This window comes from Perognathus longimembris, chromosome 24 (assembly GCF_023159225.1).
Source record: "Perognathus longimembris pacificus isolate PPM17 chromosome 24, ASM2315922v1, whole genome shotgun sequence".
Classification (NCBI taxonomy): domain Eukaryota; kingdom Metazoa; phylum Chordata; class Mammalia; order Rodentia; family Heteromyidae; genus Perognathus; species Perognathus longimembris.
Window position 1 is genome coordinate 32,727,450 of NC_063184.1, and position 12,091 is coordinate 32,739,540.

A 12,091-nucleotide genomic window follows, 5' to 3' on the forward strand; every position below is an offset into this window, starting at 1 on the left:
ACTTGCTCTGGGGAGAAGAGGTTTCTGTGCAGAAGCGCGGTTTTGGTTTCTAAGGCTCCCTTTGGGTGGGGAAGATGAAGACGGCCGATCAAGACAGACAGATCCCGCCCCGGAGGTCATTCCACTGGCCCTGGCTCCAGGGACTCAGAACGACCAGGTCCCACAACTCAGGGCATGGTTCCCGTGAACCCCATGCAGGTCACTACTAGACCTAACCCGGTGTCGGGAAAAAACAAACACACGCTTGGTATACAGAGCAGTGTGAACTGCTTGTGAACTCCTCGTGCTAGCAGATAGGAGAGATTAGTGGTTGGCCGAGAGTACTTAATAGTGATTAGTGTTGTTTTTTTTCCTAATTTCCTGTGAGAGGCGAGTGATTGAGATATATAAATATTTCTGAGAGGTCAAAATAATGCTTCACAGGCAGAAAAGGAGAAATCAAGATAATAAACTCATCGGCATCCATATGTAATGTTTTCTCTCTTTCTGGCTTTCTTGGTAGTTTAGTGGAGATAAGAGTCTCACAGACTTTCTTGTCTGGGCTGGCTTTGAACCGAGATCCTCAGATCTCAACCTACTACTGAGTGGCTAGGATTATGACCATGAACCACCCAGTGCCCGGCTCAATACGTAACATTTGAAAGGAAATAACATGTTCCTCAAAACTTCTCCAACACCTGAAGACAAAAATACGTGCCGAAGCAGGTTAAAATCCTGACACAAGAATCCACTTCCTGTCACGCGTGCGTGTCTGTCCGGGAGGCCTTCTGTCTCCGCGAAGGTCTCAGAACGTCACGTTTCCACCTTACTTTGTTCAAGGACTTAAGTAGCAATAGTAGCGGGTCATAGCTGAACTTGCCTCAGCTCCCTTTGATCAACTCCGTGAGGAGTCGTTGAATTCAAGTCCAGCAGGTACAGAAGCATTCCTTAGCACATGAAAATCCTTGTGGTAGACGCGTTGGTTTTGAGTCAACAGTGGCACTATCTCGTTTTGCTGTTTGTAGAATGTGGACAGCTTGAGTTGCGAGAATGTTCCGTGTGGGACTGAGAAGTAATATGAGAAGACTTCACTAGCTCAAAAAGGACTTCAGTGTGTCCCTGGAACTGTCCCCGTTTCCGTCCCAAATCCCAAGTCCCCGAGGTCCACTCATGACAAACGTCTCCGGCTGTCACACCAAGAAGGCGTCTCGCCTCACTCGGCATCAGCATTTATTTGATTTTTAACCAGGGCCTGTTGTAGAATAGCAGGGCTGAAGGGAACTGAGAACCATTCCCTGCTCCCTGTGCTGTCCTCACTCTTTCTGCCCTGGGGGGTGCGGGTGGTGGAGCCCGCCCGGAGGCCCCCCTCTACTGTCTGACTGTTGGGTTCTGGTTGGGTCACACCGGCGAAGCCCACCCAAGGCACAGGAAGCCGTGGAGGCTTCTTCTCTCCAGACTGGGGAGCAGCTCTTTGCAGGCAGGTTGAGCCCCTTGGCGTCTGCAGTCCCCTGACGGAGGATGGCCAGGGCGAAGCGGCCTCTTCTGCTCACTCCCTGCTTTTCACTGCTGCCCTGGCCCCTTTCCGTGATTGCTTCAGATAATACGATTCCCATGCCTCCGTGTCTGTCTATCCTGCTTCAAATGCATCTCTAAAACAAGGCCGGGAGCCTTGGGGGGGAGCAAGGCCACTGGAAAATTCCATCAGCCATGTGAAGCCCGGAAACCTTCACAAGGGAGATTCGAGTCATTCTGTCGGGTGAAGCTTTCTGTTTAATTTTTTTTTTCTGCCTGTGAGCACCAGTGCACCTGTTCTCACGAATCTGCAAATCTTTCCGCCCTCCTGCCTTCTCCATCACCCAGCTCTGAGTATTTAAGTCGCCCGTTTTATGTGGAGTCAAGTTTCTCCACCTTGAAGGCTGTGGAGGGCTGATAGATTCCTCCATGTATAAAGACTCCTTTGCATTTTCAATTATCTTGTTAATATTGAATTTTACTGATGTTGAGCCCGGAAGGTGACTGTTTACAAAGGGAATGGGTGTGTGTGTGTGTGTGTGTGTGTGTGTGTGTGTGCCCTGACAATTGTCACGTCTGCTCCCTCTTTGAAGGAGCAAGGCAACATTGATTTTTCTCATAGCCTTGAGGGTTTAATCACAGCGGTGGGGTGTCAGTCCCCAATCTTACACGGAATGCTATCTGACACGAGCCGCGTGTGTGCCGGGACAGATGGGTAACTGCTATGCGGGGGTCCTTTGCCACCTTGTGAGGGCGTGGATGTCATTGGCTCCTTGATCCACACCTGTCAGTCGTAGATCAGAGCAGCTGTGCGGAGCAGAGTCTGTTGGTTTGGAGTTCAGAGGGAAAGTTGTTATCTGGATGTCAATGGACCAACCTGGAGGCCAAAGCCGTTGCCAAAGAGACATCTTTCCCGGTGTAATTAGAGGAGCAAGTTGTAGACTAAGTGGAGTTGTTCTAAATGCATCAGCACTCCCTCTGCTGCTGCTAGGACAGGGACAACAATAAAGAAGGAGACAGGAATGGAGGTCCTACACGGGGAGACGGGAGCGAGGCCACCATTGTTGTCCGCACGACTGGCTGGCCGGTTGTCTGCCCAGAGCCGCAGGGCCGCTGTTATTTTGGACCCATGGCTCCATGAGCGATCCAGCTCCTACAGTCGAGAAGGAACAAGGCAGCAAGCCAGCGAAGCTGAACACTGTCAACTTTTGGCTCTGAGGAAAGAAGGACTTTCCAGAACGATGAGAACCACTTCACAGAGATACCACTGGGGGAAAAGAAATCATTAGACAAGCCGGGTCACCGAGTGAGCGCTAGGTCAGCACAACCTTCGTATTATTGCCCAAGTCCGCATTCAGGGAGGTGCCCCGGCCAGCACCCCTGTAGTCCAGGGGAACCTCAGCCAATCTCCATCCCTTGTCCGGAGCCAAAGCTAACTATGGCGTGGTGAGATTTTTTTCTTTTTTTAAAGCTGTGTGATAGAGAAAATCGCTTTTCAGTGTCTTTCTTTTAAGTCTTATCCTCTGTGGATTTAGTCTTGGCGGAAGCACCTGCTGGGATTATTTTGTACCATTGTGTCTAATCTAAAGAAGAAGCTTCTCTTTTCAAGCCGGCCACGCGGCCCGGCTGGCCTGGCAGGGTCTTTTGTGCACAGTGGAGGAGGCGCGGCCCTGGGGCGCTGCGCTCTTCAGGCTCCATGGGGAGGCCTGGGACTCAGTGCTGGGTGCGGGGCGGGGGGGGGGGAGGGGGGGCGTCCTCCTTCCTCTCCCCACCTGCCCGAGCCCCCGGGGGGCCTCTCCTCCCTCACCTGAGGGCATCCGCATATTTCCCTCCTTGCTTTAGAATTGCTATAAAGTACTGGTTTCTAAAACGACTGTTAAGAAGGAACTGGCGATAGGACATAAAAAGTCTAGAGATATTCGTGTGTGTGCGCGCGTGTGCATGTGTGTGTGTGCACGTGCGTGTGTGATTCTTTTTCCTTGGTCCTGGTGGGAGACTTTGTGTGTTTATTTTCCTCCTCCTCTTCCTTCCATTCGCCTCAGCATTCTAGCCAGCATGTCAAGTCTTTCTCCAAGCATGTATCTCACATGCAATTACTCGGTTGCTCTCCTAAATAACAACCATCTCTGTCTTTTGGAACTTAACTCTGTAGTTATGATAAGAGATCGCTGTTTATGAACGTTGAGTATATCCTCCGGGATACTGCGTTTTCAGCATCTTAGATGAATCCACTCAAACCTCGCCCTTGAGATGGTAGACATCTCAATCCTGAACATCAGATAAAGAGAAGGAGCAAGGTGGATTTCCTTACCACCTCTTTGTTTTTCCCACCTCTTCGTTCCTTACCTCCCATCATTTGCTTTTGGAGTGTGGAGAAATTCTACCCGTGCGTGTATGCTCCTGTATACCCATGCAAATGGTTATTATAGCCTGGCACTGGTGGCTCACGCCTGTAATCCTAGCAACTCAAGAGGCTGAGATCTGAGAGTCATGATTTGAAGCCAGCTCATGCAGGAAAGTTCTGGAGACTCTTAGCTCCAATTAACCAGCAGAAAGCTGCAAGTAGAGGTGGGACTTAAATGGTAGAACTCCCGCCTTAAGGGGAAAAAAGCCAAATGAGATTGTGAGGCCCTTACTTAGTTCAAGTTCCAGAAGCACACACACACACACACACACACACACACACACACACACACACACACACGGTTATTTTCTTTAACTTTTGAAGGAATAACAACAGGAAATTCTAGTGAAAATGTGGCTTATTTTGTGAAAATTTCCAAGCCAATGAAACGAAGAAGTAGCTAATTGTTCCCTCCTCCCCCTCCTCCTCCCCCTCCCCCTCCCCCTCCCCTTCCCCCTCCCCCTCCCCCTCCCTCTCCCCTCCCCCTCCCCCTCCCCTCCCCTCCCCCTCCTCCTCCTCCTCCTCCATCATCGCTCAAGGCTCAAGCACTCTACCACTTGAGCCACAGCACCACTTCTGGCTTTTTCTGTTTATATGGTGCTGAGGAATCACCCAGAACGCTTCTTGCCACATAAGAGACAGGGAAAAGTGCTGTGGACTTGAGAAATGTTCATTTTTTTCTTGGTTTTTAATCATTCATTGACGGTGCAATGTGCCAAAAGTGGACTGCCTCAATTGGCAAGAATGAGAAATGATCATTCCGTCTTGTGAGTTGAAGTTATTTCAGAAAAGTGGCCTGGAAGGAAGAGGTGAGAATTGAGGATGTACTATCTTTTTTATTTTTTGCTGCAAGTAGATATATTAGAGTCAAATGGATTTATAGTGGCTTGCGGAGTGATGTTGTGATTTACGAGTACCGTGTAGAAGAATTTCAGTGATTAAAATAGCCATCATCAGAAACACTTACTTTATTTGGTAGGAGATTTGAAATTCAATCTTGGTAATTTCGAAGCGTATATTATTAAAGTCATTTTTTTTTTTTTTACTCCTTCTTGTACGAGATGTTTTTATCTAAGAAACCAATAACTCTCCTTAAACTGGGAAATACTGCTCCATACTTCATAGCGCTATACATTTTGGCATTATTTTGCCACCAGAGCCCCACACTTGCTTAGCTGGCTCGTTTGGCTGGTGTTCGGCCACTTGAGCCATGCCTTCAGCCCCGCTTTTTGCTCAGTATATTGGAGATGGCGTCTTCACAGACGTTTATCACCCGTAACCCACTACCCAGCAGCCCTTCCGCGAGCCACGTACTCCTGGTGCGCAGCCCCGGCCGCTGATGCAGCTTCAGCATCGCAGGAATATGGTTCAATAAAAACATTACTCGTGGGCATTTTTAGTTGTGGGCGTTTTTGTGTTTTCTTCTTACGAGCAGTGTTTTTGTACGAGGTTCCTGTTAAGCCACTCTGATTGCAGTTTTAACTATTACCGTGTGATGCTCTGGTTTTCAGTAGTCAATGTATATATTAATGGTTGGTAATCCATTGATCTATTTTCAGGTTTTACCTCAATTTTCTCACTGAAGAAGTAGAAAATCCTGAAAGGTAAGTAAACATGTTGAACCTGAATTTTTTTTTTATTGTATTCCTTTAGAATTATCTTTAGGTAGTTATGCCAGGGACTTTCGAGTGGAATTGCCAGGTACGAATATAGTGCGTCTTGACTGGTGTCACCCCTCTGCGGTCCTCCATCTGTCCCCCAATTGCCTCAACTTACCCATGGGACTTGACAGTTTTAAGGAAAAGCGCGTGGAAGAGGATGCAGTTGAAAACGTTGAGTTAAACAGGGAATTCATTGTGGGCCACTGAACTTTGTCACTGTCATCCTTACTATTCTTCTCTTAGGAAGATAAAATGTATTTGGCTTTATAACAACCTATATATAAATAATTGTATATTCTGCATGACAGGCTAAATTTCCTTATCATCTGTAAGCCAGAAAGAATGAAGTTGTATTTTCAGTAACACGTCTCACCTAAACATGTGCATGGACTCTCAGCTACCTATACAACTTGAAGCTCAAAAGTTCATTATTCCAAATAATGCACGGACTTTTAAAACTTTGACTAAAGACAATAATGCAAATAGTGGAATATTAGTTATGAAAAGCATTGAAATAACTGCAGAAGGTTATAGGAACTTTCAAACTTAGAGGATGACTAATTTTGCACATTTTCTTCCTAAATAACAATTTGAAAATCAGATGGTTTGACAATGACTTGTATGTTCCTAAAATAGATGGAGGAAAAAATGAAATTCTTTATGCCTTTTGTATAAACTGTCGATTTGGGGCAGAAAGCCAATATCAAGATCCATTGGCAAAGGAGGAAAATTCAAAACCTATAACGTGAAATAAAGAAGCGGGAAGTTAATCAATTCATTTCACTTCTATTCAGCGTCAGCTCTGTCCCAGCAATTGAGTCAGGAGTGTCATGCATGACTATGGATTCTTATCTTCCATCAAATGGGGGGGGGTGGGGGGGAAAGTAACAGTATGATCAATACCATAGCAGAGTTGTTGGCAGAGAAGAACTACGAAGCACTTAACTCCATGTAGGAAAATGCTGTTTACACCTTAATGAATAAGAACGAGTCAGCCAGCATTCCCCTAGCAGCCTGATAAGAGGGAAGAGAGAGGGGAAGGAGGGAGGAGGGGGAGAGGAAGAGCGGTTGACTTGGTTTCTAGGAGGTGGAGGGAGCACAGAAATGCAGACACGGGCTGCACGTGGACCACACGCCGCAGGGCTGACAACCAGGTAAGGCAGTCTGGCCCCCGTTGTACCTGGGCGGCCGCCCAGCCCGCCCCGGGCCAGAGCGCGGAGTCGGCCCGGGAGGCCCGAGGCTGCACGGAGGATGCGTGGCGTCTGACGCAACTGCTCTGCAAGCTGTTTGATTAAGAAGCATGACCCACATGCGGCAGTACTGTCATGTTGGCTACTGGCATTGGAGACAGAGAACACATATTTGCCGGGAACTAGCTCTCCCTCCCATTTCTTGGAAACGATAAGCTCCTCTAGGACTGCAAACCCATTGATGATGATAAAGATAAATAGGCTGGCCCTCCTGGCGTGCTTTGTAGAGTAATTAGTGTGCACGTGGCAACACAGAGATAAGGCAGCAACTCTTAGGGCATTTTATATGAGATTTTCATTGAATTTCCTTTACGTAGGAGAAGTTATTATGGTTTCTGCTCATCACTTGTAAGTCCAAAAATCATCTTAAAGGGATCAATTATTAAAACATAATGGGCGAACATACTGCTTATTAAAAATAATGAGGAGTTGCAGGTGTGTGGATGTGATCCGTAACGTTTGTTAGGTGGCACACCAGCAGTATAGAAATCACACTGTCTTCTAATGTACTTTTTAATCGTGTAGACATGGCTTCTGTTTGCCATGCCTCCCTTGTGGATTCATCATATTTTGTTCATGCCAGGGTTAGCTCCATCTGAATTTCAGGTACATTGTGACACAGTAGCTTGCCCCGCCGGGCTCTTGATCTATCACGTGATTGTGTGGATGAATTAATATCAGTGGAGAATTCAGAAGCTAGGTGCTGATAGCGCATACCTCTGAGTCTAGCAACTCAGGAGGCTAAGATCTGAGAATCATAGTTCAAAGCCATCCCTGGCAGAAAAATCTTTGTCTTACCCCAGGCTGGCTGGGAAGGGTGAGCCTCAGAGCTCAGCCTTCTGAGCACCTAGGTTTAAAGTTGTGTACCACGGGTGTCTAGCAAGAACCTCCAGATTGTTGAGGCCGCTGTCATGAGTTATAGCCAACACAGGTTGAAGGAAGGTTCTACTACCTTTAAACCCTTCACACCAGCTGTTCAGAGAGTCAATCCTTATATGAAAGACTTGGTGTAAAAATTAGGTCCACCCCTTTAAATATTTTCTCAAAATTAAAATAGGAGAAAAGCCACACTTTTGCCCTAATGCACAGTAAGTGTTCATATATTTATCGTAAAAGTAACTAAGGGTTTTGAGTAACTTGATTATCCTTATTTTTTTAACGCAGCTTCTCCTGGCAATGTGAATGAACAATTTAAGTCTTTTAAAGTAGAATTTTATGAGTAAAACACAGGAATACATTGGGAACTGTTTAGAGTTGAATATCCAGAACAGATAGTTCAGTTCTGTGGATCTCATCCAGATGTGTCATTTGTATTATTTTGTAGGTAGACAAGGTTCCACAAGACCTATAGGTACGAGGGAGAATAATTCCAGTTCTGTCTTGTGATGTGCCCAGCGTGTTTCCCCAGCCGTCACAGGGCCTATGTTCAGCTGTGCCAGAGCTGGGAACTTTTTGGCAGCTGGTGAAATGAGTCACCAGCCAAAGATACAACACCTCTTACTACCCTCCTCCATGGAGGCAATAAAACTTTCCTGCAGTTGTGATGCAATGGAAAGAGGGGTAACTCATTTAGGTCAGTGAGCATAGTAATGTGATTTGAAGTAAGATAGAGTGCAGAAAGTTCTTTTCTCACCTCACTGGACTGCCCTTCACATGCTATTTCATTTGGAGCAGCGTTTTAGGTTACATAACATCAGTCTGTGAAAAATGACTGATCTGCCTTATGTAAGTATGCCTGGTGGTTCTTGGTGTTGTAACAAGTGTGGAAAAGACTTGGACAAAAAAAAAAATCTCTGCCTGTGGAACTGCACATAGCAGGTCGAGAAATGTTTTCATGGCCTTTCTTACAATATATATCTTTTTCTCTGAGTACTTTTAGATTGATGTAAGTAGCAATCTTTGCAACTGTGTTAATTAACACTGAGCTTTCATGTGAGAATAGTTCCTTTTGTAAATATCTGTAGCATGCTCAGTGGCTCAACAGATAAATATATTCAAATGAAAATAGTGTTTTGAGGGACACAAATGTCTGAGTTTTAGACTTGGAAGGGCATACGATCTGAAGGGATACCAGAATTAAAAAAAATATTATCTCGCCACATGGCATAGGTAATACTGATAGATTACTGATAATATATCCATTTAAAAATGTATCATAACGTTTTTGAAACTATGATGAGTTTTGCCTTCTGATGTTACTTTCGTATGGGATAGACAATCTGTCATTGCCCCGAAAGTTTCACAGTACAAAGAACATATCATTGAGATGCATAATGTTTGTAATCCTATGCTTGGGTTGATAAATCATGTCTCTGGTTGATGAAAGCTAACAAATGGTTTGCTTTGCTTTGACCTTCAGGGTCTGAGATTAGTCAGTTTGTCTAGTAGACGTGTTCCCCTGTTCTTCTCACTTCATTTATTCCTTGTGTTCTGAAGACTTGGAAATCATAGACTTAGAGGAACTCAGTAAGGCTTGATATCATCAGTCATTTCTGAAGAACGGGCGCTGCTCAACGGGCTCTGAGTAATCAACTTTAGTAGAAGGCTTAAGTAATCAGAGTGTCATGCTTAATTAATACCTTGACTACTTCCAATTTATATTAATTGGTACCTCAATGTCATCACACCTTGTACCAATGATAATGAAGCAGCAGAGAAAGTTGTGTAAGGCAGAATGGATGCATCCACTTGCTCCACACAATTCTGATGCTTGCATTTAGTTCAGGCGTCCCAAGTCCTAAACATTTAGCACGTGTGCAGTCATGTGCTTATTAATCTGCTCATTTTCTATTTAATTTCTTATTATACCGGTGTACCTGGCCTCTTACTTATGTCATATAACTGTTACCTGATGGGAAAGACAATAAAGCAGGACACACGGCTTGTCTTCAGTTGTTGATGCTGTGGACACCTAAGTTACAATCATTCCATGTCCTGTGCGTTTCCTGGGTGCATTTATCCACGCACGCCACAGGAGCAGGGTGTCGATCCTGGTGGGGAAGCTGAGACAGGCCACGGCAGCCCTGGCCTGCTGGCACCGGGACCAGCCGGGCCGCCCGTGGAGAGCAAACGCCTCTCCTAGACCCCGTCGCTTCTGCTTCGTCTGAACGTTCCTCGCTAATGGAACCTGGGGTGGATGCGCTTCGGGATCCAAGTCTGCTTCATCTCTCAGCTTCGCCTAGGCATAGAAAAGACACGTGGCTCCCGCACGCTTAGTTCACGTAAGGCTGAAGTGGCAGAGAAGTGGTGCAGAAGGGATAGGATTAGAATGCTTTACCCTGGAGGAATCAGAGAAGACAGATATTAGTACTTCAAGAGCTCTGTGGAAGCCAGTTAGGTTTTTCTCTTTTTAATTGTAAGGATTCCAGACGTTGAAGGGCAATGCTTTTGAATGTTTTATTTGCTCTTATATTACTTGTTCCTAAATTCTAACTGCAATCTTATTGAGATTTATGTTTGGAATCTAGGATGAAAAAACTTGTAAGTTTTAGGAGCAATAACCGAGGCTAATTAATTTTACCCTGTTCTGATTCCTGTTATAAGAGATCGCAAGTATGTCTGAACTGTAGCGCACCCTTCAAGTCCAGCTATCCTAGTTTTAAACTCATGCATAACTTCCTCTGACCATGTCTTTAAATAGCAATAATTCACAGAAGACCAGGAACTGGCTGTAACTTCCTTGAACTGGTCTACTCTCTCCTCTCCCTGTTTTTCTCTTGGACTAAACACCTTCTAATTACTTCAGACATTTCTACTGAAGATAAATTATTGGTAGGTATAACCAATAGGTATAACCAGGTGAAGAATTAAATGAGTTGGGCCAGAGTTAGGATTTGTCTGAAATCTAACAGATGGTGTAGTAGTCACTTTCAAACACTGGCTCAGCTGTGTGATCTAATCTTCTCTAAAAGGAAACCACAGAGATCTCACAGGCGGAAGTGCTACATAATTATGAGGTTGTCTCCTGCTTTTGTTGGATTGGCACACTTTTGTAGGGTGCCCTTTGTCCACATCCTTGTGTATGAGATCAAGCTCACTTCTGCTCTTCTGGGTGTCTCCATTTGAGAGTCACATGATTTTACCCCAAATGTGATTCACAGGTATATTTCATATTCTTTTTTTTTTTTGGTGGCCAGGCCTGGGCCTTGGACTCAGGGCCTGAGCTCTGTCCCTGGCCTCCTTTTGCTCAAGGCTAGCACTCTGCCACTTGAGCCACAGCGCCCCTTCTGGCCGTTTTCTGTCTATGTGGTGCTGGGGAATCGAACCCAGGGCTTCATGTAGACGAGGCAAGCACTCTTGCCACTAGGCCATATTCCCAGCCCCATATTTCATATTCTGACTCACACATGCTGAAAAACTTCTTACACCACTGAGATGTGATCTGAGTCCCTGCTCTGTGGGCATTTGTGCAGAATCAACACTGCCAGGCTTCTTGCTGGAGCAGAAAACGTCACGTGTTGGTTTTTCTGGGCAGAGGTGGGCCGTGATAAAGGTCATTCCATTCATACAGGCCATGCCCTAAAGTCATTTGAATCATTTTGGTTCTAATCACCCTGTTGACTTAGGTTTTCAGCCCCGCAGGAAAATGAGCAACTTGAATTCGGATAGGCGCAAGTTAAAAGTCTATTGCCAACATATCGAAAACAAACCAAGTGGAATTGAGACCTCCCTTAAAAGATAAGATTAAAAGGATGTCCAGGTTATGCACAATGGCTCATACCTGTCATCCCAGGTACTGTAGACGCAGAGATTGGAGCACCAACCATCTGAGGTCAGTGGGGAAGAAGGAAACAAATACCCCCCTTCTGCTCCAACAATCAAAGCTGGGCAGCGTTTGCTATCCCGGCCACTGAGCAGGCGGCCAGGCAGGAGGGCTTCTGTGAATCTATGTAGTTGTTTAAGGCCAGCCATAGCTGGAAGTTCAAGAGGCTCCGTGTGTGTGTGTGTGTGTGTGTGTGTGTGTGTGTGTGTGTGTGTGTGTGTGTGATGGAATTCTGGGCTTGGGGTCCCTCTTAACTCATGGAGTTGTTCGTAGGAACATGGCTGCGGCCAACTTGGGAATGGAGACAAGGAACTCGCTTTGAAAAATAACGAAAGCAGAAATGCCTGTGAGCACGACTCGAGTAGTAGAGAGCTCGCATAGCGAGTGTCAAGCTCTGCGTTCAAAACCCAAATGACTCAAACAAAAAGCCCCAGACAGAGCAATAGCCAACAACAAGAAGACCTTTCCTCAGAAATAATGGAAGCAAAAAGGGCTGGAGGTTTCGCTCGAGTGGTAGAGCCTC

At 45.7% G+C, this 12,091-nt stretch overlaps 1 protein-coding gene across 1 annotated transcript in view; it reads left to right on the top strand.

The window, feature by feature from the left end:
* Window positions 1-12,091, top strand: part of Slc7a11 (solute carrier family 7 member 11) — a 53,273-nt gene that overhangs the window by 16,616 nt on the left and 24,566 nt on the right. Inside the window, exon 6 of the mRNA XM_048333559.1 lies at window positions 5,455-5,499. Coding sequence (XP_048189516.1) covers window positions 5,455-5,499 — 45 coding nt within the window. The remainder of the gene's footprint in view (window positions 1-5,454; window positions 5,500-12,091) is intronic.